Source organism: Syngnathus leptorhynchus, chromosome 7 (genome assembly GCF_054491065.1).
Source record: "Syngnathus leptorhynchus isolate UIUO chromosome 7, UIUO_Slep, whole genome shotgun sequence".
NCBI classification, from domain to species: Eukaryota; Metazoa; Chordata; class Actinopteri; order Syngnathiformes; family Syngnathidae; genus Syngnathus; species Syngnathus leptorhynchus.
The window spans coordinates 13,858,689-13,885,977 of record NC_141201.1 but is presented as its reverse complement, the minus strand read 5'-3'; the positions used below and the strand labels follow the sequence as shown (position 1 = coordinate 13,885,977).

Here is a 27,289-nt window from a genome sequence, read left to right as displayed (position 1 = left end):
GGTGGGCCATGGATTCAAAACGCAAAAAGAGAAAGATTGCTGATGAGAACAGAGGCTTTAAGAAACAATGGACTGAACCTTTTGCTTTCATTGCCAATGCTGAAGCATTGCCTGCATGTTTGATTTGCAATGAGAAGTTGTCGAATAACAATACAACCCATATAACGACATTTTAAGCGATAGCATGCTAAATTTGCTGCCGATCACTCTGTTGGAACTGAGAGGAAAGGGGTAATTTGAGGAGCGAAAAAACAGTTTCAATAAGTGGATTGCATCTCCAAACTCTACTACTGCTGCAAGTTTTGTTGCAGCCAGGGAGATAATAAAGCGCGGAAAACCATTCACCGATGGCGAGTTCATGACGGATTCATTCATTAAAATATCAGAATGCCTATTTTCGGACTTCAAAAACAAAACCGAGATCATGCAGAAAATTAAAGACATGCCTCTCCGCACAAACAATATCACCGATCAGCAGATCAACGACATCAATTCAGCTCCAGCTTTCTTAATTGCCTGTGATGGATGAGTCGTGTGACGTGACCGATATCGAACAGACAGCTCTGCTATGCAGGAATGTGAACTCTAATGGGCCGCAAGAAGAAATGATCAAATTGATACCACTATTTTTTTTTTACGTTATTTTAATGGAAGGCATACAACTTGTGTATTGACAGTCTATGTTGCATTATAAAAGGCTTTTAGATTTTTGCGGCTCCAGACAGGTATGTTTTTTTGGGGGGGGCAATATGGCTCTTAGAACATTTTGGGTTGCCGAACCCTGCGCTGGACCATACATTTTGATCTGATTTCAATGCTGCTGGGAAATTTGGTCATCCCACTAAAACGTGGTCAACCCGAATAATATGGATAATAACCACAATTATAAATTATTTGGCGAGTACAAAACTTGATGAGGCAACAAAAGTATTTTCAAGAAGCCACAATTGCTTTTACTCTTGCTATATTGTACAGTACATTAAACATTTGGTTTAGTTACGTCTTCTGACTCCTCATACCTTTCCTTGATGCTTCCCGGTTGGTGTGATGCTTGCCGGTTGTTACTGATGCTTTAACATGAGTTTTACGAGGATTTGGGATTTATCATTTGGGAAAGTGCCGCCTTTGTAGCAGAATATCAACATTTTTATGAGTTCAAAAGCATTTGGATTGCTGAGTCCTTTCCTCACACTCATTTTAAAGGTTAATGAGAAATATTCAAGTAATTCTCAATCCAGTTTATTCTCAGTGTGTTGCCACACAGTTTTACACAACATTCCATGAAACATCCATCATATTGATATTCAGACAAAGTAGACTGTATGCAATAAATTCTTGTAAGTAGCTTGCTGACGTTGATTTTTCTGAAGTGACATTTCACAAAGATGGCTACTTGAAGTTTCCAGATAAAATAGGATCCTGAACAGCAACAGCTCATTTTTTTATTGGTGGGATATTGCAAACAGGAAATTTTAACAAAACCTGATACATACATATACTGTTTTTTTCTTAAAGACCCTGAACAGGATAAGCGGTAGAATCAAATACTTAGCATTTCTTAATTTAGGATTTTTTTTTGCCATGTTTATTAGACGAAGGTGAAGAATATTCAAAGCTCAACTTCATTCAGCTTTTCTGTATGAGGCCATTGGTGGAAAACAAATTTACACCCCTGCTCGATGATCATGCTATTATTTCTCCAGGTGACCAGAGCCTCCAAATAAGGACAAAGTTCTACGTTTGTGTTGTGTTTGATGTATGTTGTTCTGGCTCTTGCAGGCTGTCATCACCAACTGACTGTTGCTCTGCCAACATAGCTGTCAGCTTCAGCCCCAAAACTGGATCCCTTGACTCTGCTGCCACCTGTGAAATAAAAAGCAAAACTAACAACCGTAATTTTCGGACTACAAGTCGCTCCGGAGTATAAATCACACGAGCAACAACAGGCTAAACAATAGGTATGCTAACGTGACATAAACACACACGATGAGCTGAGAACGGGCCTGATGTAACATTCAGTTAGTCTAATAACTATTACATAACACGTTTATAAAACCATCTGTGTCACTCCAATTCATTAAATCAATCGATCGTCCTTTATGTAAACAATGCCGCGTACACACATATAACGATATATAAAGTATATTTCAAATAACTATCATATTACAACAATATTATCAAACCATCTGTGTCACTCCAAATCATTCAATCCATTGATCAAATTCCTCGTCCTTTGTCAAAAACGCCGCGCGTGGGCCCTGACGTCAGCCTTGTCGTTATTCCACAGATCTAGGATATAACTATATTGTAGCGTTAACAAAGTACAAGCAAAGACGTGGGTTTGGTAAACGGCTCTTTATTTAACAAAACAAGAGTTCAACGAGGCAACAACTACTGAACTTCCAGCCACGGAGGTGGAAGAGAGCTCCATAGAATAGGACCGGGCGTGCGTAAAAGCCATGTCCGAGCCCCATCCACCGTCCCCGGACAGCCACCCGGCCGAACGCCGGCCCCAGACTTCCATCCACGGAGGTGAAAGAAAGCCCCGTAGAGTATGACCAGGCGTGCGTAAAAGCCATGTCCGAGCCCCATCCACCGTCCCCGGACAGCCACCCGGCCAAGCGGCGACCCCCGACTTCCATCCACGGAGGTGAAAGAAAGCTCCGGAGAATATGATCGGGCGTGCGTAAAAGCCATGTCCGAGCCCCATCAACCGTCCCTGGACAGCAACCCGGCCAAGCGCCTACCCCCAACTTCCATCCACGGAGGTGAAAGAGAGCTTGCGTCGAGAAGGACCAGGCATGTGTAAAAGCCATAATAGTTTTTCAAACCTTCTGTGTCACTCCAAATCATTAAATCCTTCAAATTCTTCGTCCTCCGTGTCACTTACAAACAAAGCCGCTAATGATGCCGGTAGTACGTGGGGCCCTTCGTCATCTTCGTCATCCCGTGATCGAATCTTTGTCCTTTATGCAAACAACCGCCGCGCTGCTGACGTCACTTGAAATTCAAATTACAGCAATCCCTTGCGACATCGCGGTTTGTTTATCACGGTTTCCCTTTTTTGAATGTTTCAATAAGTCAATACTTGACTGTGATGTTTGAGGTCAAATGTTTTAGTTTGTCTTTAAACTTATTAAGTTGGACCAAGGTTCCACTGTAAGCAAAGCAGTACAGTGCGTGAAAGTTTATGTGCTGCGTGACAACATCTTATTTTGCTTATTTTGCGTTTTGTTCAAGATGTCTGTCGTTGAGCAATGAAAACAAAGATGTGTTCTCCCTCTTCACTACTTGTTCCCTCAAAACAGCATATGTTGGGACCATCGCAAACCAAGGAACCTCTAGATGTTATCCAGCAGATATCTTCTTTGGAAATGGACCTTTCCAGATGAACACTTACTGTTGAGGCTCCTCTCCTTCTCAGTATGATGCCCTCTGCGAGTAAAGCCTTTGCAGTCTCCTCAAACAGAACAGTGTCATCCATCTCGGATTGGCTCTTTAACTCAGCATACTTGTCTACAAACCTACAATGGAGCATAAAAATATTGCAGAAATGTTAATCCTCATCCAAGTGAGCCACGCCATTACAAAACTCAGAAGCCAAATAATATTACTGCAATTTTCGGACTATAACTCGCATTTTTTTTCTCTCATAGTTTGGGTGGGGGGGCGACTTATACTCAGGAGCGACTTATATGTGATTTTTTTCACAAATTTTCAAAGTTCAAAAATCTGCGATGTACTGAAACCGTGATAAACGAACCGCGATGTAACAAGGGATTACTGTCATTTGAACTGCAAGTGACGTCACCGGTGCCATGCGGCGGTTGTTGTTTTTCTTAATTTTGATCTCATTGTGTTTTTTAACGTGAAGAAATTGACAATAAAGCAGACTTTGACTAAAGGACAAAGGATTTGATTACGGGATGACGAAGATGATGAAGGGCCCTACGTTTGAAGCATTTAACGATTTGGAGTGACACAAGGTTTGAAAAACTTATTTATATTATAGTTGTTTCATATATTTTATTTTGTGAAGCAACTTGTATATGTTTTTATCGTTGGCTCGTTGAACTCTTGTTAAATAAAGAGCCGTTTACCACACCCACGTCTTTCCTGGTACTTTGTTAACGCTACGATATACAGTAATCCCTCCTACTTCGCGGGGGTTACGTTCCAGACCCACCCGCGAAATGGGAATTTCCGCGAAATAGAAACTAGATTTTTTTGAGCTATTCTTGGAAGATATTCTATTTTTATCGCTGACATCAACCAGCTCGCTGCTAGGGGACTTTCATATCAATGGACTGTGCGCTCCGCATTCATGCCTTAGCGACGAGACTAACAGTGTATTGCTATGTCCAGATGAAGGCCACCGCCGGTGGAGAGTGTTATATCTTTACTATTTTCCAGGTTCTGATGTAGCAAGCATGGTTCGGACAACGACGTGATGGATACTGCTTTATTCCTTTCATCACAGTCAGTTCACTGGCCGTACATTACAACACTGAACGTCCCCGAAGCTCCCCCTCCCACATCCGGGGTTTTCCCACTACGGAACATGAGTTAGTCCAAAATATACAACATCTAAATATACAACAGAGAGAACACCCTGAAGTCACATGTGACGATAAAGTATACTGTACTGACTCTTTAATTTATTCATTTCAAAACAAGAAAACGACTTTTAAACATAAGCTATCATTATTAAAGGAAAATGAAGAAACTCAAGTGGCCGCGAAACCTCGTGAAATGATGAAATTTCTGCGATAAAATTATTAATTTATTTTTGAAAACCCGCGATACAGCGAAGCCGCGATAGTTGAAGCCGCGAAGTAGGAGGGATGACTGTAGTTATATACTAGATCAGTGCGGCGCGCGCGCGGCGTTGTTGACATAAAGGACGAGGAATTTGATCGACGGATTTAATGATTAGGAGTGACACAGATGGTTTGATAATATTGTTATATGATAGTTATTTGAAATATACTTTATATATCGTTATATCGGTCTGTGGAATCATTTGAAATGCCTTACACGTCCGACGTCAGCGGCGCATACGCGGCATTGTTTACATAAAGGCTGATTGATGGATTTAATGAATTGGAGTGACACAGATGGTTTGATAAACGTGTTATTTATGTAATACTTATTTCAATAACTGAATGTTACGTCAGGCCCATTCTCAGCTCCTCGTTTGTGTATATGTCACGTTGGTGTTGGATTTTGACAAATACATCTACCCCAAAAGTGCGACTTATAGTCCGGTGTGACTTATATATGTTTTTTTTCACTTTATTGTGCATTTTATGGCTGGTGTGACTTATACTCCGGACCGATTTATAGTCCGAAAATTACGGTAATTTAAACCCTTAGATGGGGGAAATACAATTCAGTACGTACCTTTGACAGGTAGAGACAAAGTTCAATTTGGAAAGATCAAAAGGTCGAGGACCCATCCCATATTGTTTATAAAATTTCCTGAAAGCAGAGATGGACAAACATTTTTATATAATGCAGTACAGTATTTTTACTTTAGGATTTTTATTAGATGTACTGATCTCCCTGTGCGTTATGTACTTTGTGTACGTTGTCACAGTTCATCAGCCAGCCAAACTCATGTATAGAACACTTGAGCCAGGATTCAGAGCGTCTTGCTCCCTTTATTTCTATTGGGTGTTAAACACAACGAGTGAAACTGCAAGGGAAACAACACGTGGTTTCTTCTATGAGTATTCTTCTTATCTTATAAACAATAATAAAGTTATCCAATAAAACAATGATAACTTACAGCTGTTGATTCCCTGAGCATAAGGAGAGGAGAAAGATTCGCTTAGATGACGCGAGTAACGCTAACGTCTCTCAACTCATCAGTTGTCAAGTCGCTTCAACAAAAACATGCGCAGCTTCCGGTGCATTTCAAAATACATTTCCGGTTTGCTTACGAATGACAAATAACCATTATGTATGCTTCTTTACATAGAAAACATTTCTTACATTATGAAAACAATTCTGAGGGCAGAACATGTATGCCACTAATCTTTGAAACAACTTTCCTTTTTCTCAGTCCACTTTTAATCGGCGTTTTCCATGAGTAGGACTATTTCTGAAATAGGCCGCAGGTAAGTCTTCGAGGTGCCTTGAGATTATGTTTTCACCTCAACCTTCCGGACCTTTCCATCGCTGCTCTCGGAGGTGGATTAGACCATAGCCATCGGCCATTCATTCCTTGGCACTTGAGTTTGCCTTAGCAGCACAATGTACCCAGGTTGAAGGTTGCGGTGTTTCCTGTGCCATTTACGTCTTGGATGGAGAGTGCTCAGGTACTCACTTCTCCAACGGTTCCAGAATTTGTTCGCCAGCGCCTGCACTTACCTCCACTGGCCTCTCAGAAGGTCTTTCCCCGCAAACTCGCCCGGAGGAGCAAGCAGGCCTGGCTTCTGTGTCAGTAGCATGGAAGGAGACGGCAAGACTGAACCAGAGAGGTCTGATGAAATGGGGACCAAAGGCCTGGCGTTGATTATTGCCGACACTTCCGCCATCAGCGTGCACAGGACCTCATGTGTCAGGCGAGTATGTTTGTTTTGCAGAAGTATGGAATCTAATATTCTTCGTGCCACCCCAATCATGCGTTCCCACACACCTCTCATGTAGGAAGCGTGTGGTGGGTTGAACTCCCACGTGCAGTCTTTGCTGTGGAGACAATTCAAGATCTTGTTCTGCTTTTCATGTGAGGGCCTCATCCCTAGTTCTGCACAAGCAGCCACGAAATGTATCCCTCTGTCTGACCTGAGCTGCTTTGCTGGGCCCCTGACGGCAAAGAATCTCCGTAGTGCATTTATGCAACTGGCAGTATCCATCGATTCAACAATTTCAATGTCTACTCCTCTGGTGCACATGCATGTGAACAGAATGGCCAATCTTTTCGTTTCTGCCGCACCTCCACTAGTGCGTCAGGTCACCACTGTCCACGGTCCAAATACATCCAGCCCCGCATAGCTGAAGGGTGGAGAGGTGTCGAGTCACTCCGGAGGGAGGTCAGCCATTTTTTGCACTTCCACCTTCCCTCTCAGCTTATATGGAATGTCACACAGTGACAGAGGATAGAGCTGACCAGCCTTTTGCCGGCGACAATCCATAGTCCAGCTGCCCTGATGGCTCCCTCTGTGAATTGTCACTTGTTGTCGCTGTTTGTTCGTTGATCCTCGACTGGCAATGCTTTCAATGTATGTGTAGTATGACCATGCTTATCCTCCCCGCCGTAGCATGGTTTCTCTTTCACACAGATGCTGTTTTGGCAAGGAATGAGAAGTGACGGACGTCCATTTTGAAGCATATGAGTTTTGAAGACGCTCAGGGTTGGCTTGTGGGCGTTGTCCAGGCAGACTTTGCCTATAATGACCCAGCCTAAGTCCAGGCGCTGGGCAAAAGGTGCGTTATGAGGACCATTGACTTGATCTCTCACTTTGTGTGCACGTATCATATCTCTCCCCAATAGGATCATCATCTCTGCATCAGGATCCAGCTTGGGATTGAGAGGAGCGAGATGTTTTAGGTGCGCATGTGTGAGGGTTACTTCTGGAGTTGGAATCTCAGATTTGTTATTCATATTTCATTGCACTCAATTAGAGGTGGAAGGTCTAGGACCTCCGTTCACTGCTTCAATCTGAAAGCCCGCCGCCTTCCTGCCGATCATTTCTGTGGTGCCGGCGCAGGTCTTCATCAGGTAAGGGGAGCAGCTGCTCTTGACTTTGAAAAGGTGGAAAAATTCAGAGCGGGCCAGTGAGCGGTTGCTCTGATAGTCAAGTATGACATACATCTTGACAGAGCAATCTGGCTGTCCCCGAGGGAAGACGCGCACCAGGCACACCTTTGAGCACGAACGTGGGAGGTTGCCCTTGCCACAAACTTTAGTGCACCGTGACGTCACTTCGAGAGGGGAATTTCCTTGTGCCACTGTGTCTATTTGTGGAAGGGCCGATTGATCGGGAGGCAGAGAGGTGTCTGGGTGCATCGCAGAGCTGTGTCTTTGGCTGTCAGACTCACCACATATCAATGATGCCTGACAATCCTTGGCAAGGTGGTTTGTGGCGCAGCATTTAAAGCAGCGTTTATGTTCTTTAAGAATGTCTTTTCTTTCCTGTAATGTTTTTGCTCTAAATGATCTGCATTTTTCCAATGGGTGTGTTTTCTTGTGCACAGGGCAATAACGAGCCGGATAATTGTTTTCCTTTCCATCGTCCGTGGAGTTTAAGGTGTTTGCATCAGTGGTACCAGACACGTCTGTTTTGCGCACAGATACAGCAGTCTTAAATTCACTTGGCTTGAATGGAGCTTTCTCACCTTTGCCGTACAGCTGGCTACTGATGGACAGGCTGAAGTTTGGGTCGTTTCGAGCCTTGGCTTGGCCATACACAAAGTCCACAAAAAATGAAAAGGGAGGGAAAGAAGTCCTGTAGCGCTCCTGGTACTTTGAGCCTACATCGAGCCATTTCTCCTGCAGGCCTGAAGGTAACTTCTCCACGATAGGCTTTATCCCACGAGGCGTGTCGAGGTATGCAAGACCAGGAAGATATCCATCGTTTTTGGCTGCTAATAGCTCCATGAGGAGATCACTGAGCAATTTTAGCTTCATGTTGTCTCCAGCAGACAGGCGGGGAAAATCGTCCACTCTTTTGAACAGGGCATTTTCAATTATTTCTGGTGCGCCATAGCATTCATGCAGTCTATCCCAGGACAGTTGTAGAGCAGCTTTGGGCTTGGTGAAATAAACAGCACGGATCCTCTTTACATGTTCAGACGAGTCTTTACCGAGCCACTTCACCAAGAGGTCCAGCTCCTCACTATATGATAAACCTAAGCCTTGTGTTGCATTTAGGAATGAGGACTGCCATGCCCTAAAATTCTCTGCCATATTATAAAATTTTGTGAGGCCAGTAGTCACTAATTCTCTGCGAGCAAGAAACTTGGCAAAGTCTATCATGTGTGGAGGGCTGGTATGAGGAGAACACTGACCTTGTTGCATATGTGGACTGTCAGGTGGCTTTGGGGCAGATGTGTGCCTTGCTGCATGTGAAGGCTGAGTCGGGGTTCCGATGTCACTCTGAAGAGGCCTGAAGTTATCACGCAAAGGCCTGAAGTCATCCATGCGTGGTGGTGTCATAGGTGTGGGTGATGACTGTCGTAGGAGGCTGTACTCACAAGGTCTGACTGCACCATGAAATGGGGGGCCATAATACGGAGTGTTGATTGCCTCTTGGAACTGCTCCTTTTCCTCACGTTCCTCATTCACTGATGGTCTGCAGACGTTCTGTGAGGACCTCTCCTCAGCTGCCGCAGGTGGTGGACTATGTGTGGGTTCGAGGCGCCAGACTCCACTGTAGGCTACAAGGGACTGCGCGTTGAGCTGTGTTTGGCTTTGCACATAATCTTCAGAGCGTTTTTGAGCCACATGTGCTGGCAAATGACTTTTTATGCTTAGCACATCTTCATTTTCTATAGCTGCAGCTGCTTCCAATACTTCTGGTCTCACCCGTGCCACTTCTGCTTCCTTTTCAATTTCTAATTCTTCTAAATCTATGTCTAGCCTAGCTTGTTGTCTTTTAATTTCCAACTGCTTCCTTAAATAGGCTACCTTGGTTGCCGCTGCTTCAGTCGAAGCTCTGGCTCTGGCAGCTGCCTCCAGAACGGAATTGTAGAATGACGAGCACTTGGAGTTAGCACTAGCTCTCGATCGACTGTGGACTGATGACTTGGAAGATGAAAGTCGACGAGAATTCTCTTCAAAGTCTACCGTGTCCGCGTCGATAACACTGGATACATCTTCGGCAGCCATGTTTGAATCTTTCGTTGTTTCCTCAACTCACTGCACCACGGCTTTTCACTGTACTGATCTCCCTGTGCGTAATGTACTTCGTGTACGTTGTCACAGTTCATCAGCCAGCCAAACTCATGTATAGAACACTTGAGCCAGGATTCAGAGCGTCTTGCTCCCTCTATTTCTATTCAGTGTTAAACACAACGAGTGAAACTGCAAGTGAAACACCAAACACAGTTTCTTCTATGAGTATTCTTCTTATCTTATAAACAATAATAAAGTTATCCAATAAAACAATGATAACTTACAGCCGTTGATTCCGTGAGCATAAGGAGAGGAGAAAGATTCGCTTAGATGACGCGAGTCACGCTAACGTCTCTCAACTCATCAGTTGTCAAGTGGCTTCAACAAAAACATGCGCAGCTTCTGGTGCATTTCAAAATACATTTTCGGTTTGCTTCCGAACGACAAATAACCATTGTGTATGCTTCTTTACATAGAAAACATTTCTTACATCATGAAAACAATTCTGAGGGCAGAACATTAGACATACACCATCTTAGAACAAGAAATCGTAAAAATTGGTATTTACTTACGCTCTAACTTGATCTTCTGTGTAGAAGATTTCAGGCACCGGGTCTGGTTTCTTGACCGGGGATCTTGTATGGGGCTTTACATAAAGTGGCTGCCGTTTTGGTGGAAAAGCTTCATATACATCATACCAGATTGGTTTCTCTGTTTGCTTTATCACTCCAGAGCGCATTAGATCCCGAACCCTGTTAATCATATTTTTACATAATCAGTTAGTGATGTTGAAACACACACACCCTAACCCCCACCTCTGATCCACGATTCAAAGCCAGACAAACATTAAGGATGAATCCCAAAACCCATATCACATCAACCTCATTGACCCTCAAATTACATGAATTAATTTTAACTATTTTCTTTGTTTGTTTTCTAAAAAAAAAAATTAGGCCCTGACCTATCTAAAAGTTGACATTAGTTCTTCTAAAATAGTCCTGAAAATATCTGCAAAAAATTATTTGTTTTTATTTTTCAACACAACACAACAAAATAAGGCAAAGATTTACCTGCCCCTCAACAATACAGTGGGGCAAAAAAGTATTTAGTCAGCCACCGATTGTGCAAGTTCTCCCACTTGAAAGATGAGGGATGCCTGTAATTTTCATCATAGGTACAGTTCAACTATGCGAGACTAAATAAAAAAAATCCAGGATAATACATTGTCTGATTTTTAAAGAATTTATTTCCAAATTATGACAGGAAATAAGTATTTGGTCAATAATGGCTTCAATGATCACAAGAACGGTAAATAAAAATCTCAGAAAAACACGGAGGGACCTAGAGAACGACCTGAAGAGAGCTGGGACCAAAGTAACAGACTACCATCAGTAAAAACAAAATCATCATCAAAAACAACAAGTCCTCAGTCAAATGTCTGAGTGCTGATCAATATGCTAACATAAGTCCGCCGCACGCTAATCAGACGCTTAGCTAACGAAGCCACCGTAATTTTCGGACTATAAATTGCAGTTTTACTTACATGTGATTTTTTTCAAAAATTTTCAAAATTCAAAAATCCGCGATGTAGTGAAACCGCGAAAAACGAACCGCGATGTAGCAAGGGATTACTGTCATTTGAACTGCAAGTGACGTCACCCGTGCCGCGCGGGGGGTTGTTTACATAAAGGACAAAGGATTTGATCACGGGATGATGAAGATGACGAAGGGCCCCACGTACTACCGGCATCATTAACGGCTTTGTTTCTAAGTGACACGGAGGACAAAGAGTTTGAAGGATTTAATGATTTGGAGTGACACAGAAGGTTTGAAAAACTATGATGGCTTTTACGCACGCCCGGTCCTTCTCGACGGGAGCTTTCTTTCACTTTCGTGGATGAAAGTCCCTCGGCCGGGTGGCTGTCCGGGGACGGTCGATCGGGCCCGGACATGGCTTTTACGCACGTCCGGTCATACTCTACAGAGCTGTCTTTCACCTCCGTGGATGGAAGTCGGGGGCCGGCGCTCGGCCGGGTGGCTGTCCAGGGAAGGTGGATGGGGCTCGGACGTGGCTTTTACGCACACCCGGTCCTATTTATGGAGCTCTCTTCCACCTCCGTGGCTGGATGTTCAGTAGTTGTTGGCTCATTAAACTCTTGTTTTGTTAAATAAAGAGCCGTTTACCAAACCCACGTCTTTCTTGGTATTTTGTTAACGCTACAACATAGTTATGTACTAGATCGCTGCAGCCCACGCGCGCCGTTGTTGACATGAACGAGGAATTTGATCGATGGATTTAATGATTTGGAGTGACACAGATGGTTTGATAATGTTGTTGTAATATGATAGTTATTTAAAATATACTATATATACCGTTATATGGGTCTGTGGTATAATTAGAAATGCAATTTGCAACGGGTCCGACGTCAGCATATGCGGCACATAGGCAGCATTGTTTACATAAAGCACGATCGATAGATTTAATGAATTGGAGCGACACATATGGTTTGATAATATTGTTACTATATGATAGTTATTTAAAATATACTTTATATATCATTGTATGGGTCTGTGAAATAATTAGAAATGCAAATCACGACGAATCCGAGGGCGAGCGTACTCTGCATTGTCTACCTAATAGACGATCGATGGATTTAATGATATGGAGTGACACAGATGGTTTGATAATGTTGTTGTAATATGATAGTTATTCGAAATATACTTTATATATCGTTATATGGATCTGTGGTATAATTAGAAATGCAAACAAATAAATAGTCCGACGTCAGCATATGCGGCGCATACGCGTACTGCAGCATTGTTTACATAAAGCACATCGATGGATTTAATGAATTGGGAGTGACACAGATGGTTTGATAAACGTGTTATTTATGTAATACTTACTTGAATAACTCTGAATGTTACGTCAGGCTCGTTCTCGGTTCCTCGTTTGTGTATATGTTACGTTAGCATACCGTATCGTTTAGCCTGTTGTTGCTGGTTCATGTCTGTTTTTGGTGTTGGATTTTGACAAATACATTCGCCCTAAAAGTGCGACTTATACTCCGGAGCGACTTATATGTTTTTTTTCACTTTATTGTGCATTTTATGGCTGGTGCGACTTAACTCCGGAGCGACTAATAGTCCGAAATTACGGTACTAGCGGTTGTAACTGCAAACAACCAAACAATCGTTGTTTGAGAAGCTCGTTTGTCGTTTGCATTCTTGTGCTGGTTTTACTAGGGCGCATCAAGACAAGGGAAAAAGTGTTGTTTTGACCGTTCAACGGGTGTTCAGAATCGCTGGACTAGCCACTACCAGGACACCACAGGACTAAACAGCAGCCTATCCATCCTCGTGCCTGATCACCGCAGCGGGTCCACTTGTTGGACTCGGGTGGGTAAGTGTTGCTGCCTGAAGTATTCCTGATCATCATCATTTTTACCTAACCTAAACCATATCAACGCAGTGGGCTCCAGGTGGAGCCCCTGTGTGTAAATATCTGAATCCTCTAAGTTAAGCAGTCAACATCTTCAACTGGTTGTTAGTGCCAAGTACTCCCTGTACTGCCGCTATTTCTTGTACTTTACAGGCACTGGTTAGAGAAGTGTGCAATGGCTTCGAAAAAAGATATGGAATAATTAAAGTGATCTAATGAGGTCTTGAGAAAGTCAGTGGAGTTCATGAGCCACCAAATGCATGACAACCAAGCAAGATTCTATAATGGATATGATGAATGAAATCAAGGAACTAAAGAGACTAAACAAAGAGAAGGATGTGAAGATTGATCAACTGGAAAACAGGCTTTCTGATCTCGAACAATTTACTCGATTGAATGATGTTATTATCACCGGGCTGCCAACAAAACTCCGCTCATACGCAGTTGCGGCAAGGTCAGGAGCTGTGACCAGGGGAACAGAGCTTAGTGATCAGGAAGATACAGTGCAGCAGCAAGTGATAGAATTCCTACCAAAAAAAAAACACATCAGCATAAATGAAAATGATATAGAAGCTTGCCCAGAAAGATAAGAGCAGGCCGGCAGTTATCATCATGAGGTTCGCCAATAGAAAATTTAAAACCAACCTTCTGCGCCAATGTAGAATGTTGAAAGGGTCAAATGTGTATATACTAAATGAACATCTGACCAAAACCAATGGACATAGCCAAAAGGGCTCGGTTCCTCCGTAAAGAGGAAAAGATTCAAGCAACGTGGTCCTCAAACTGCAAAATATACATAAAACTGATTGGAGCACCTGAGCAGGTTAGAGTGGTTATGGTTAGGAGATTGGAGGAGTTGGACAAATTTGCATAGGTAGGCCTACTTCCTCTGTGATGCATGACGTTTTTCTGACGTTACTTCTTTAATGATGCCGACATTGCACAATATTTACTCATATCGAAGCGCAGAAACTGAACTTGACATTAACAGTACTGTACTGACTCTCCATGGAATACATGATCAATTCACCATCCTGATGTTGATTGTTTTAATTTCATGAATCAAAGTGTAACTGACAAATGCAAATATTTATTGGATGATGAATTTAGAACAGCCAGCGATCAATTCCATAATTCCAGTGTATCTCTTCTGCATGTAAATGCCCGTAGTCTTCCTAAAGATTTTGACCATCTTGCTCTAGCTATCTCCAACCTCAACTTTCCCTTTTCTGTATTGGCATCTCTGAAACTTGGCTACACAAAGATAATTCTGATGACTATGCCTTGGACAATTACAGTGATATCCACAGATGCAGAGAAGACAAGAATGGAGGAGGTGTTTCACTGTATGTTAGGAGTAAGTTGGAACATAAAGAAAGACCTGATATTGAACAATGTTTTGAGCTGAGTGGAGAAGCAGTATTCATAGAGTCTAATCGAACAGTTATAGGGTGCATTTATAAACCTCCAAAATCTAAGATACCTGATTTTGTTAACCATCTCACCAATGCGCTATTTATAATATCTCATGAAAATAAGAAATGTTTCCTCATGGGGGATTTCAACATCAACATTATGGACTCTGAGGAACAAACTCAGTCTTTCTCGGATAGTCTGTCTTCTTTCTGTTTTAAGCCTATGATTTCTAAACCTACGAGAATAACTGAAAATTCAGCAACTTTAACAGACAATATATTTACTAACATACTTGACAGAGATCACTTCTCTGGAATTCTATACTCATATCTCTGATCACCCTCCCATATTCTCTCTTACCTCCTCACGAGCAAACACTCTTCTTCCTACTGGGAAGCCAATGGACACATATAGACTTATTAATCAACAAACGAACTCTGATCCCCAGCATGCATACACCATATTCTTGGAGGAACTGACTAAGCATTACAATTATTCTTTTCCCATAAAGGATAAAAGCCTCAAACGTGAATCATGTTCGAAGCCTTGGGCTAGTCGGGCAATGACTAAATCTATTAGGCACAAAAATAAATTGTACAAAAAATTCATCGCTAATCCTTCATCTATGGATCATGATAAGTACAAACAATATAGAAACAAACAACCATGTGATCAAGGCTGAGTGCTCAGTCCGCTGCTCTTCACCTTGCTGACGCATGACTGCACTGCAACCCACAGCAACAACCGCGTGCTGAAATATGCCGACGACACGAATCTGGTGGGTCTCATCACCGAGGGCGACGAGACTCAATACAGGTCGGAGGTCGACCTTCTGGCCACGTGGTGCAGGGACAACAACCTCCTGCTGAACTTCAGCAAGACCAACAAGATTGTTGTTGACTTCCGGAAGGGTCACACCCAACACCTGCAGCTGACCATCGACGGTGCTGTGGTGGAGAGAGTGAGCAGTACCAGATTCCTGGGGGTGCACATCAGTGAGGACCTCTCCTGGACCACCAACGCTGCGTCGCTGGCAAAGAAAGCTCAGCGCCGCCTGTACTTCCTGCGGAAACTCAGGCGAGCAGGTGCTCCACCAGCCATCATGACCACATTCAACCGTGGCACCTTTGAGAGCGTCCTCTCCAGTTGTATCGCTGTGTGGGGTGGTAGCTGCACTGAACACCACATGAAGGTCCTGCAGCGCATAGTGAACACAGCTAGTAAGATTATTGGTGCTCCACTCCCCTCCCTGAAGGACATTTAGACCTCCCATCTCACCCGCAAGGCGACCGCGATTGTGTGTGATGTGAGTCGCCCCGCTCACTCTTTGTTTGATCTTCTGCCCTCTGGGAAGAGGTACAGGAGCCTCCGCTCCCGCACCACCAGACTCACTAACAGCTTCATACTCCAGGCTGTCAGGATCCTGAACTCTCTCCCCCCTCCGCCCTCTGCTGCATAACGTCCTGTACTTTTGCGCTATATTCTGACTGTCTGCTGTATGCACGCTTGCTCCATTTTGCTCCTCTTGTTTATTTATCTATTTAGTTATTTATTTAGGTTATTTGTTTATTACTTATTCATCACTCTTATTTATTTGTTGTTTGTGCCTTCTTGTTTTTACTCTTTGTGCTATTTACTTGTATGTATTGTGTAATGTGTCTAGTCACCGTGGGATGTGGGAAACGTAATTTCGATCTCTTTGTGTGTCTTGACGTGCAGAAATTGACAATAAAGCAGACTTTGACTTTGAGAGTTGCAAAAAAGAAACATTATGCCAATGAAATCGTCAAAAGCAGCATGAACATGAAAGCCTTATGGTCTACAATAAAAGAAATCCTGAAAACAAAGAAATTATCCAATTCATTTCCCTCCCAGTTCGTAGTAAATGACAAGCCTTCATCAGATCCCAAAACAATCACCTGTAAATGTAATGACTTCTTCACAGAAATTGGACCAACCTTAGCCAGACAAATTCCACAAGTAGCCGATAACCCAATCAATTATATGGAGACTAGTACTTCTGCAGCTTTTATTCTGACCCCAGCCACTGAACAAGAGATTCATAACATAATTTCATCTCTTAAAAATACTTTTTCTGGTCATGATCACTTTGACTCCAGACTTGTGAAAGAAGTTGCAATCTGGATTGTGAAACCCTTATGTTACATTTTTTAATTTGTGTTTCTCAAAGGGCATTGTCCCAACAGGAACTAAAGTTGGCTAAAATTGTACCAATCTTTAAAAATGATGACCCAACAGTTCTTACCAATTATCGCCCAATATCCATTTTACCTGTCATGTCCAAGATCTTGGAAAAACTTGCCCACAATAGACTGTGTAGCTTCCTCGATAATCACAATATACTATATGAACACCAGTATGGCTTTCGTAAGTCTCCTTCAACATACATGGCTATCTCTCATTTAACAGAGAAACTCACTCACTTTTTGGTTCTTTTATCACAAACAAGGTATTTTAGGTTGCATTACCTGACATGTTTCGGCATGAACTTCCGCCTTCATCAGAGTGTCACTGCTGTAGTTGTGACGCGTCTTTATCAGCTGATCGATGAATGAAGGCGTGACTCACCTGTCAGATTTGACAGATGAGTCACGCACTCTGCTGTCCCTTCACCTCTCCAAAATGCTGCTCCAGGTGGTAGAGAGCATGTAGGCTCCCTCGTCTCTGTTGATGGTCCTCGTTTACAGATCTCAAGGGCCTCCCTGATCCAACGCTGATGTTTATTTTCTTCGGTGCGGATGACTCTGGCCTTTTCCCAGTCCATCATGTGGTTTTCTCTTTTACAGTGGTCGGTGATGGCTGACTTGTAGTGTTCATGTTCTGCTTGCTGTTTTATTGCTCTTGTTTGTCTTATTGCTGTCTCCTTCTCACACTCTTTTTGCTGGCCCGAGGTGGTGGTCCAGGAGAGGTCCTCACTGATGTGCACCCCCAGGAATCGGGTGCTGCTCACTCACTCCACCACAGCACCGTCGACGGTCAGCGGCAGGTAGTGGGTGTGACCCTTCCGGAAGTCAATGACAATCTCCTTGGTCTTGTTGACGTTCAGCAGAAGGTTGTTGTCCCTGCACCACGCGGCCAAAAGGTCGACCTCCGATCTGTATCGAGTCTCGTTGCCACCGGTGATCAGACCCACCACAGTTGTGTCGTCGGCATATTTCAGCATGCGGTTGCTGCTGTAGGTCGCAGTGCAGTCATGCGTCAGCAGAGTGAAGAGCAGCGGACTGAGCATGCAGCCTTGAGGGCCCCCGTGCTCAGCGTGATGCTGCCGGAGACATTGTCGCCCACACGTACTACTTGAGGCCTCTGACAGAGGAAGTCCAGTAGCCAGTTGCAAAGGGAGGTACTGAGGCCCAGCTTGTCGAGTTTGCAAATGAGACGCTGTGGAACAATGGTGTTGAATGCAAAACTGAAGTCCACAAACAGCAATCTGCAAGCAGTCCCTGTTCTCCAGGTGGGTGAGGGCAGAGTGGAGGGCAGAGCAGATGGCATCCTCAGAGGACCGATTGGGTCGGAAGGCAAACTGGAAGGGGTCTACGGTGGGGGGAAGAACAGATCTGACATGCGCCAAGACAAGCCGCTCAAAGCACTTCATGACGATGGGGGTCAGTGCCACAGGGCGGTAATCATTGAAGCAGGAAAGAGCAGGATTTTTCGGCACAGGTATGATGGTGGCAGCCTTGAAGCATGACGGGACGATGGCCTGTTGCAGGGAAATGTTAAAGATGTCCGTGAAGACATCCATCAGCTCCTCAGCGCAGTCCTTCAGCGCCCGTCCCGTGATGATGTCCGGGCCCGCTGCCTTACGGGTGTTGATAGCAGCAAGCGTCCTCCTCACGCTAATGGCAGAGGGGCTGCTCGTCCGGAGGGGTCTTCAGCGGGCAAGTGTCGTTTTGAGCGTCGAAGCGAGCAAAGATGTGGTTCAGTTTGTTGAGCAGAGGGACGTCACCCTCACAGCTCTGCGGCGTGGGCTTGTAGTCCATGATGGTCTGTATGCCTCGCCACAGGCCCTGAGCATCCCTGCTGTCTTTGAAGTGGGCAGTAATCTTGGAAGAGAACGCCTTTTACGCATCCGCAGTTTCGCCCTTGCTGATCTCACGCCCGCTTCATCCCCAGCCCTGTAGGCTTTGTCTCTGGTAGAGATGCACCGATCCGATATCTGGATCGGATATCGGCCCCGATATCAACAAAACAGATGGATCGGGTATCGGAAAATGCAGCCGATCTGTGGGCCGATCCTTTTCTTAATCTATTGGGACGCGGGCTACGTCATACGTCAGCAGCACGCGTGCCGCATGCCACGAGAGTTTTCTAAACAAACGCAAACATGGAGCGAACGAAAGAGTCAGCTGTGTGGAGGTACTTTAAACTGAACACGCCAACTACCTCGACGGCAGTTTGTAATGTCTGCAAAGCTAATGTTGCCAGGGGTGGTGGTAGTACTGCCAGTTATAGTACTACCAATTTAATTAAGCATCTCCAGAAACACCACGCAACGAAGCACCAGGAGTTCCAGCAGTTGAGCAGATCAAAGAGAGCGGGAGGTGGACCTACACAGCAGTTAACGCACCTAATGTTTACATGTTTACTATTTATTTTAATATTTGGTTACTGTGTGCTTGATCACCCTTTCTATATTTGCCCAGTGCAGTTTCAGCTGCAACATTTGTATTTTTTTTCAGAAGTTTGTATCCTAATTTACTTGAATTTAAATGCTGATACACTTTATTGCTGCTGTTGCACAACTTTTTTACAAATAAATAGTTCATTGCATTAATCTGCTTTATCTTGTTACATTTTGTTTTAGGAAAGAACTGTGTAGTCATGCCTGATGCCATTGCCTTTAGTCTTTTCTGTTCCACATGTAGAGGTATGTAGCTTGTTGAGTCAACCATAATATCTGATCGGTATCTGGTATCGACCGATACGCAAAGCCACAGCATCGGTATCGGTATCGAAACTGAAAAAGTCAGATCGGTGCATCTCTAGTCTCTGGCCCTCAGCAGCCCGAGGACAGCCCCTGTCAGCCATGGCTTCCAGTTAGCCCGAGTGATGACGTACTTTGTAAGGGTCACATCATCAATGCACTGTGCGATGTACGAGGTCACAGAGTCAGCATACTCCTCAATGTCTGCCCGATTGTTGCAAGTGGCTGCCCGCTTAAACATTTCCCAGTCTGTAGTGCCAAAGCAGTCTCGAAGAGCATCAGAGGCCCCTCAGGCCACACTCTAACTCGTTTGCGAACCGGCCTGGAAGTTCTCACTCTCTGTCTGTACGCGAGCGTAAACAGAACTGTGACGTGGTCAGAAAGTCCGATGTGGGGGAGGGGGGTGGCCTTGAAAGCTCCTTTATGTGCAGTGTAGACCAGGTCCAGGAAGCTGTCACCACGTGTTGGAAAATTAACATGCTGGTGAAGCTTTGGAAATACAGACTTCACGTCAGCATGATTAAAATCACCAGCGAAGATGTTGAAATCCGTCAGGGTGCGCCGTCTGCTGATCACTGACAGCCTGATACAGTTCACTAAGGGCCGTGATCCTGTCACTTCCAACGTTGGAAGGCGGGATGTAGACCGCGACAAGCAGAATCGCAGTAAACTCCCTTGGTAGGTAAAAAGGACGCACTTAAAGCACTTAATGATCACAAACTCCGCCAGTGGCGAGCAGTGTCTGCATACAACTACAGAGTCCCGGCACCATTCGTCGCGGATGTAGATACAGATACCTCCTCCACGCTATTTTCCTCCTTTTACAATGGCCCGGTCCGCTCGATAGCACGCTAGCCGCTCCAGTTGCACAGCAAAGTCCGGAATGTTGACATTCAGCCAAGTTTCAGTGAACACGAGCACACAGCAGTTTCTCACTGCCCGGTTCGTGGATCTCAGCAGACGAATGTAATCCATTTTGTCGTCCAGCAACCGAATGTTCGCCAGAAGAATGGAAGGCACGGCCGGGCGAGTTGGGTTTGCCGCTAGCCTGGCCCGGACGCCTCCGCGCTTGCCCCTCTTCTGCCTCCTCGCACACCGCTTCCAACGCTGCCTATCCGGGGAAGGAGTAGCAGACGAGTCCGGCGTTGATTCAGGCCGGAGTAGTCCCAGTGCCTTTATTGTCCCCGTATCAAAGTTCAAAACGCCGCAAAACTCGCTCTCGCCGATGTCGAGCCTGCCTGCTGTACTTGTAGCACGACGTGGTAGGATCAGACAAACACATAAAACTGTCTGACAAACACTTATTAAATGAACAAAACACCAATCGGTTGGGACGGAGAGAGGCCGCTGCGTGTGCACGCGCCGCCATCTTGTGTCATCAACAATAAACCATGAGATTCTCTTATCAAAATTAAAGCATATTGGTGTCTCTGATGTCTCACTGTATTGGTTTGCCAGCTACTTGAAAGAGAGGAAACAATATGTTTCATTTCAGGGCTTTGACTCCCCCTAGCTAGACATCAAATGTGGAGTCCCTCAAGGTTCCATTCTTGGACCCCTGTTATTTTTAATTTATATGAACGATCTCTGTAGAGTCTCTCACCATCTGTCAACCATCTTATTTGCTGATGATACTAGTGTGGTTTATTCACATAGCAATCTGAAACACCTTCTCTCAGTAATAAACAACGAATTGCAAAGGTTTTCTCGGTGGTTCAAAGCAAATAAATTGTCTTTGAATATAATAAAAAACCTCTTATTGTTCAACTGTGGGAAAAGTGGTTTGGGCAACAAAGATGTTGCGGTCTTAATTGACAATAAGTTAATTTCTCTATCTTCATCTGTCAAATTTCTGGGCATATTAATTTATGACAAACTGCTGGAAACCTCATATTAGTACAGTATCTTCTAAAATTGCTAGGAATCCTGGTATTTTGAGCAAACTACAGCATACTTTGGACAGAAAAAGAACTCTGATGCTCTATTACTCCCTAATCTACCCATATATCAATTATTACAACGTAATTTGGGCCAGCACTCATCCTACCAAGTTGAATTGCATCTATGGTCTACAAAAGTGTTGTGTCCAAATCATTCTACATGCTAACTACCTTGCTCATTCACACCCACTATTCCAGGAACTATTAATTCTCAGCATATACCAGGTAAACTTTCTCCACACACCTCAGTTTGTCTTCAAAGCAACCCACAATCAGTTCCCCATTACACTCAATAGATTTTACAAGAGAAGGGAAGACTATCAGTCATAACACCAGAAATAAAGCTAGACTTGAGTTGCCCCCATACGAACTTCCCTGTCCAAATTTAGTCTTTGTTTCAATAGTGCCAAAGTATTTAATCAACTTCCTATCCATTTCTTTGACCTTTCGTCCTTCATGTTTAAAACTGCTGTTAAACAACACATTCACAAATCACATATGCACAATGAACTATAGTAGTATTACCTGAGTTGGGGTGGGAGTTGAGTTAAAGTTATTATTACCATCCCTTTCTAATTACACAAATTTTAATCCTACTTCAAATATTAGGCTAATTGATTGATTACCGTAATTTTCGGACTATAAATTGCTCCGGAGTATAAATCGCACCAGCCATAAAATGCACAATAAAGTGAAAAAAACCCTATATAAGTCGCACCGGAGTATAAGTGGCACTTTTGGGGCAAATTTATTTGTCAAAATCCAACACCAAAAACAGACATGAACCAGCAACAACAGGCTAAACAATACGGTAAGCTAGCGTGACATATACACAAACGAGGAGCTGAGAACGGGCCTGACATAACATTCCGAGTTATTCAAGTAAGTATTACATAAATAACATGTTTATCAAACCATCTGTGTCACTTCAATTCCTAAATCCATTGATCGTTCTTTATGTAAACAATGCCGCGTATGCGCCGCATATACTGACGTCGGACCCGTTGTAAGTTGTATTTCTAATTATTCCACAGACCCATATAATGATATATAAAGTATATTTCAAATAACTATCATATTACAACAATATTATCAAACCATCTGTGTCACTCCAAATCATTAAATCCATCGATCAAATTCCTCGTTCTTTATGTCGACAACGCCGTGCGTGCGCTGCAGAGATCTAGTATATAACTATATTGTAGCGTTAAAGTACCAGGAAAGACGTGGGTTTGGTAAACAACTCTTTATTTAACAAAACAAGAGTTCAACGAGCCAACAACTACTGAACTTCCAGCCACAGAAGTGGAAGAGAGCTCCATAGAATAGGACTTTTCTTTGAATTATTATTTTTTTCTTCATGTGACATTTGTGTTATTTTATGTGTGCTAATAAAAAATAAAAAATAAATAACACACTACGCCGCCAGGGACTCAAATCCTGGAGTGCCAGACGTGTCCCCCTGCTTAAGCCAGTACATGTCCAGGCCCGTCTGAAGTTTGCTATATAGCATTTGGATGATCCAGAAGAAGATTGGGAGAATGTCATATGGAATGACTAAATACTTTTTTAGTTAATTGTTGTTTAGTTTAATTGTTACGGATTTTCTTCTGTTGTCTAGTTAAATATTAAAACACAGCGTACTGTAAAAAGACCAAATGTTCTGTTTGTACTTCATATCTTATTTAAACGTTGAGGGAGCAAAATAAGTTGTTTAATTCACTCTTTTTTTTTTTTTTTTTTTTTTTTTTTTTTTAAATCGGTGGATCAATCAGTTATCGGAACTTTATTTCACTAAACACCAGACGACTTTTTTTCTGTGCTGGTGTGCATTGTTCTGATACATAAAATTATGTTTTATATTTATTTTATATTTATATATTTTATTATATGCTGGATCAGCATCATTCAAAAAAATTCTATATCTGTAATCATGTTATTTTTTCAATATTTTGTAATATATGGTAGGGATTGTCAATAGGTGGTCCGCAGCCCTCTGGTCGTCTGTGGCGGTATTGCAGGTGGTCTGCAAAATTGGAAATGAAAAATAATTCTAACATTTCTAAAATACAATGGATTTATTACCGTATTGGCCGAAATATAAGACAAGTTTTTTTTTCATTGAAATTAAATTGAAAAAGGGGGGGTCATCTTACATTGGGGTCTAGACATTGGGGTCTAGACATTAATTCACAACGCTAGATGGCGCCAGATTAAAGCGAATGCTGAACTCAACTCAGGCCAATGCGAACCCGTCATGAAGAAGAAAAATAAAAATAGCGGTAGCACTAAGAAGAAACATAAAAAATAGCGGTAAGAAAGAAAAGAGAAGAAAATAAGAGAAGAGATAACAGATAACAGAAAATAGAGAAACGTAGAAACAATCTGGATAAAAGTGGGTTGAAGATCATCTGAGGAGAAGTTAAGATGCAAACTTCAAAGGATGGTGATAAATGAGGCAGAGTCTTCAAACAATTGCAAAGCGGCTGTGAAATATGGTGTCACAGAGTGCAATGTACGGAGATAGAGAGCTCAAAAAGATCGCCTAAAAATTGCTCACAATCAGAGAAAAGCTTTCCGTGGTCCTCAGAGCGGCCGCTATCAATAGCTCTACAGGAGGGTGTGCACGTACGTGGAAGAGAAACAAAAGGACAGGATGCCCATCAGCAGAGCTGTCATTCAGCTCAAGGCCGTGGAAATAGCCAAAGAGCTAAACATACCCACCGCTGACTTCAAAGCAAGCCTCGGCTGGTGTAAAAGAATGATGTGGCGTAACGAACTAACGCTGCGACGCAGAACAAGTCTACCCCAGCGCCTGCCCTCTGACTTTGCAGGGCATCTGTTGTCTCTTCAGCGCTATGTGATCAACTTAAGGAAAAAGCACTCTTCCCCACTGGATCAGATTGGCAGTGCTGACCTGGAGACAGAAGTTGTTCTTTCATCTGCTGCCGTGCCTTGTGTATTGACCGGCATTAAACAACCCAAGATCTTGCCAATAAAGAACCAACTCCAAACTCCACACCTTTGCTTTCCTGGCTCAACAACGGACATCCCGCACAACACGCAACAGTATTTACATTTCAAAAACCAGAAGCCATTCATTTACAAATGTGATTGCACTTTAGTTTACAAATTAAAATATTCAGATATTAAAGATGTGATAGACAGTTTTTGCATGATTTTTTAAAAACTTAAGTCTTAAAAAAGGGGGAGTTGTCTTATAATCGGGGTTATTTTATATTCGGGCCAATACGGTCAGTAGACTTAAGTCATTTTCCAGCTAATTTTGTGAATCATTTACCCATCCAAATTATGTCAAATGTAGCTGAAATTCGCAAAATAGACATCCATCCACCCATTTTCTATACTGCTTGTCCCCATGGGGGTCGCGGGCGTTCTGGAGCCTATCCCAGCAGTCATTGGGCAGTGGGTGGGGGACACCCTTAACCGGTTGCCAGCCAATCGCAGACCACACAGAAACAAACAACCATCCGCACTCGCATTGACACCTAGGGGCAATTTGGAATTCTCAATCGGCCAAGCGTGTTTTTGGGATGTGGGAGGAAACCGGAGGACCTGGAGAAAACCCACGCAGGCACGTGGAGAACGTGCAAACTCCACACAGAGAGGGCCGGAGGTGTAATCGAACCCGCACCCTCCAAACTGTGAGGCGAACATGGTAACCATTGCGCCTGCTTTATGTTAAATTATTGAATTTTACAAAAAAAACGTATGACTATAAATAACACAATTTATTACTGTAGATATTAGCCAATGTTCACATTTTAATATCAAATGATCACTACTCCCATATTGCTGGGAAATCACAATTGTCCCATCAATCGTTAGCGCTCATAGGCTACTGGTGCCCGCAGGGACCACGTTGGTGTCATCACAATGGTGACCTGACTTAACATAACTAAATTCCTCAACCTTCAGCAGAAGTCCACCTTTTAGTTATGAATCTAATTATTAATTATTATTAGTAGTAGTATTCAACATAATAGTTACAATAATAACAATAATAATGTTATTCAATGCAAATCAGGTCGTGACATTGCCCAAGTGTTTAGCCTTAAGGGACCGAAACCGCCATCGTGCCTTGAAAGCGTCCTCCAAAAGACGATGAGCATTGAGTCATAGAGGTGAGACGCAATAGCTTCATAATTGTATTTTCATTATTAAAACACGCGTTCAAATGTGTGGTTATTCCAAGTTCTCTCCGAGTAAATATTTTTGCGTTTGTCGCACAACTATTTCGTCATCAAGAGGCACCTCGGTGCTCTTGAAAAATACAATTTCACGTGCCAATATATTTAGAACTATCATGTTTATCACACATGGTCTATATTAACTTTAGTCTTACAATCTGGTTATCAGTATAACAAATTGAAGACAATGCGGTATAGCTCAAGCGGCTCAAAAATAGCATAATAGTTATTAGGAAATGCTGAAAACTGGTGCTATAATAAAAGAAATACAACAAATACGTCATTAAAACGCGTTCTTACCGCATAAATACAGTTCCAATTCTCTCTAGTCTGCTCCCAGCCATTTGGTTCTTTTAGGTACAGCTGAACCAAAAGCAGTTTCTCGACGGGCAATCCAAACAGCAGTTCCGGTAGAACTCTAATCTCTTTCAGAATAAAGTATCACTGCTCAAACAACAATGACTCGATAATAGGAATATATTTTATCCATCCATCCATCTATTTTCTGAACCGTTTTGTCTCCACTGGGGTCGCTGGCGTGCTGGAGCCTATCTCCCAGCTGTCATCGGGCAGTAGGCGGAGGACACCCTTAACCGGTTGCCAGCCAATCATAGGGTACACAGAGACGAACAACCATCCGCACTCGCACTTAGGGACAATTTAGAGTCTTTAATCGGCCTACTAAGCATGTTTTTGGGATGTGGGAGGAAACCTGAGTGCCTGAAGAAAACCCCACGCGGGCACGGAGAGAACATGCAAACTCCACACAGGGAGGGCCGTAGGTGGAATCGAACCCGCACCCTCCTGACTGTGAGGGGAACGTGCTACCCAGTGCCCCACCGAGCCGCCTATAATATATATTATATATATTATCCAGTGCATATTTATTTTCTATTTACTCGCCTACCTTTGGGGCTATTAATATAATGATAAAAACGAGATCGTATATTTTTCTGTTCTAAACTTTTTTTTTTTTTGCTGTTACATTCAATATTCTTGGGATTTACGTATACTTGGTTAACCTAGGACCTCGGGTATCACTTTTCGCGCCATACATATCATGTGGAAAAGTGCGTCAGTATGACCCCAAAAAAATCTAAATTATACCAAGAATCACCACTAGAGAACAATCAAAATCCTGTATCTTCCCTGACCTGACCTCTCACATACTCTTTTTGATCTAACCCTAGCCATAACCCTAATACATGATATATTTTAATTTGTATCACGTCAGATTTCATCATTAGAAAACGTGTCAATAAATCTATCACTCTAATCTGGCTATCGATCTCAATCCATCTCTGTATATAAAAAGTCTACACATTTCTTTTCAAATACTTTTTGTAAATTCAAAGATGGGATGAAGATAATTTCAAAACATTCTCCACCATTAATTCCGAGCTGTATGTAAACTGTACACCTCAATTAAAATTATTTATCTTTTTAAGAAAGATATTAAAAATAAGCGAGATAATTGTTTGCAGACGTGTGCACACC

The 27,289-nt window shown here is 43.0% G+C and overlaps 1 protein-coding gene across 3 annotated transcripts; it reads right to left on the bottom strand.

Annotated features, from left to right (window-relative positions):
• Positions 1-1,223: 1,223 nt before the first annotated feature.
• mrps23 (mitochondrial ribosomal protein S23) lies at positions 1,224-26,336 on the bottom strand. Of its 3 annotated transcripts, XM_085916067.1 has the most exons (5): positions 26,093-26,336; positions 10,414-10,593; positions 5,404-5,481; positions 3,401-3,524; positions 1,224-1,863 (listed from the first exon to the last, which is right to left on the bottom strand). In XM_085916067.1, exons 1-5 carry the CDS (start codon positions 26,134-26,136, stop codon positions 1,735-1,737), a joined length of 555 nt encoding a protein of 184 aa, XP_085772193.1. In that variant the 5' UTR covers positions 26,137-26,336; the 3' UTR covers positions 1,224-1,734. The 3 variants fall into 3 exon arrangements, 2 of the variants coding, with proteins under 2 accessions (XP_085772193.1, XP_085772192.1); XR_015066658.1 differs by lacking the exons at positions 1,224-1,863; positions 10,414-10,593; positions 26,093-26,336 and adding exons at positions 9,016-9,113; positions 9,202-10,407 and having other exon boundaries at positions 3,485-3,524; XM_085916066.1 differs by lacking the exons at positions 1,224-1,863; positions 10,414-10,593; positions 26,093-26,336 and adding an exon at positions 9,016-10,407 and having other exon boundaries at positions 3,485-3,524.
• Positions 26,337-27,289: the final 953 nt, after the last annotated feature.